The following is a 2,162-nucleotide window of genomic DNA, read 5'->3' as shown; positions in this document are numbered from 1 at the left end:
GATACAAAATCTATATCTGACAAAATAGAAAGATATCGTTTACATTGCACAAAACACAAAAATCCAAACCCCAAGCGAAAACAAACAAGGAATTAGAGAAATCCCAAAAACAGAAGATCGTAATTTGTACAGACCATTATGCACATAATGTAAGTATCATATTATACACCATAGAAAAACCCGAGAAAGAAAAGGAAAAAAACAACCAAGATCCCAAAACTGAAGAAAAATACAAAATGAGAAGCATAGTTGAATCGAAAAAACTCGGGAAGACCGAACTCACCGGAGAACCTCATACCCACCGGAGGCGGCCGTTTTTCGGCGACCCATCATGAGACTCATGAGGAGGTCGGCGAAGGCGCCGACGATGTACTTGTGGGTGCGCCTGCTGTTGAGCTTCAGGTAGCAGGCGAGCATCTCCTGGAGGTAGCCCCAGTCGGCCGAGATGTCGAGATCCTGAGCCTCCACCATCTCCTGCATCGAGGCTCGGAAGTCGCGGTAAGGGTCCGGCGAGTAGGCCAGGACGGCGACGCCGCCGTTGAGAGCCTCGGGCGCGGTCTTGACAGGAGGCGGGAGCTTGGAGTCGTCGTCGATGAGGCTGTTGGAGCGGCCGGGGGAGGAGAAGAAGAAGCGGCGAGAGGAGAGGGCGCTGGCGAGGTCGAGGGGAAGGGAGGAGGAGGAGGAAGAGGAGGCGGTTGAGTGGGTGGTGACGGATTTGGAGGTGAACTCCGGTGGAGTGTCGGAATCGGAATCGAAGGGAAGGTTGGCAACGTCCCCGCGGGGGTCGTGATCGTGGCCGGATTTCTTCGAGCGCAGGAAGCAGAGGTGGAACTTGAGGCGGAGCGGCTTCGACATTGGTGGGAGTGGTGGTGGCGGAGGAGGAGGGAAGGTGGTAGCGGTGGGAAAGGAGGAGAAGGGGTGGCGGTGACGGTGGGGAGGTAGTGGGCGCGTGGGTGTTATTAAGGGAGGGAAGAGAGTGGAAAAGGGAGAGCACTAAATGCCGCAGCTGACTTTGCAGTTTCGGGGGTTGAGATGTCGCACTTCGTGAGGATGAGAATTGAGAAGGAAGCCTACAACGAGACGGCAGTTAAAATCCCTTTCCCTGTCGAGACCAACACTCAAATCGTGCGCCGGGAGATCTGCCCCATTCTGTCAACGACTCAACCGGCCCTCTTTCCCCTCATATATATATATATATATATATATATATATATATATATATATATATATATATATATATATATAATTACTAAGTAATTATAAAATAAAAAAGTTATGATAAATACATCATTTAATATCAATTTATACTTTTTATTTTTTTTTCAACTATTCATATATAATGATGGTTGAGTGACTCCAATAATAGAACTATTCATATAAAAATGGTTGGCTGACCCGAAATGACAGAAGTCATGGTTCACTCACTTTTTTTAAAATTTATAAGCATTTAGAAACCAAAATAATTAAAAAAATATCCCAACAAGTCCATCAACAACTGTTATTGTAAAGATATGATTTTTAAAACTTTTAGAGACAGATTAAAAAAAAATCATTCCTCAACACTCTGTGATATATATATATATATATATATATATATATATATATATATAAAGACTGAAAAAATATAAACAAATAATATATATATATAATTATATATAGTTATATAAAGACTGAAAAATATAAAAAAAATAATATATATATATATATAATTATATATAGTTATACACGTTTGAGCCTTTCAATTTTTCAGATCTAATATCATCAGCTTTCCGTGCACACTTTCTTTCACAATTTAATTGTATACGGTGGTATTTATTGAAAACATTATGGACTTTTTGTCCAGACATTTTTAAAGGCTGCCATGGCATTAAAGAGGCGATCTTTTTGGAAATGAATATTAAAAAGAGTGATACTGTCAAAACTCAAAAAAGAACGTTTTAGTCTATTTTACAGGAAATCCACGCGTCTCTTTGCGCGCGAGTGCGTGTGTTTTATGTCTCACTGTCGGTTCACATTGGCGGCAGCGACGGCCGCAGCAATAATAATATTAAATAAATAATTATGATAATAACAGTAATTAACTAATTAGTAATTAGCTATTTTATTTAAATATTGACCAAACAGTAATTAACTAATTAGTAATTATCAAATTAATTGGTTAG

At 40.4% G+C, this 2,162-nt stretch overlaps 1 protein-coding gene across 1 annotated transcript; it reads right to left on the bottom strand.

Moving 5' to 3' along the window:
• On the bottom strand, nt 1–1,140 carry LOC116266363 (transcription repressor OFP12-like). Its single transcript, XM_031647545.2, has one exon. It carries the CDS (start codon nt 853–855, stop codon nt 280–282), a length of 576 nt encoding a protein of 191 aa, XP_031503405.1. The 5' UTR covers nt 856–1,140; the 3' UTR covers nt 1–279.
• Between the last annotated feature and the right edge of the window lie 1,022 nt (nt 1,141–2,162).

The sequence above is a fragment of the Nymphaea colorata genome, chromosome 1, assembly GCF_008831285.2.
Source record: "Nymphaea colorata isolate Beijing-Zhang1983 chromosome 1, ASM883128v2, whole genome shotgun sequence".
NCBI classification, from domain to species: domain Eukaryota; kingdom Viridiplantae; phylum Streptophyta; class Magnoliopsida; order Nymphaeales; family Nymphaeaceae; genus Nymphaea; species Nymphaea colorata.
This window is presented reverse-complemented; position numbering and strand designations above follow the sequence as displayed.

Bases quoted from the DNA above. Each gene is read 5' to 3' on its own strand.
- LOC116266363 (XM_031647545.2), bottom strand. From the start codon at position 855: ATGTCGAAGCCGCTCCGCCTCAAGTTCCACCTCTGCTTCCTGCGCTCG.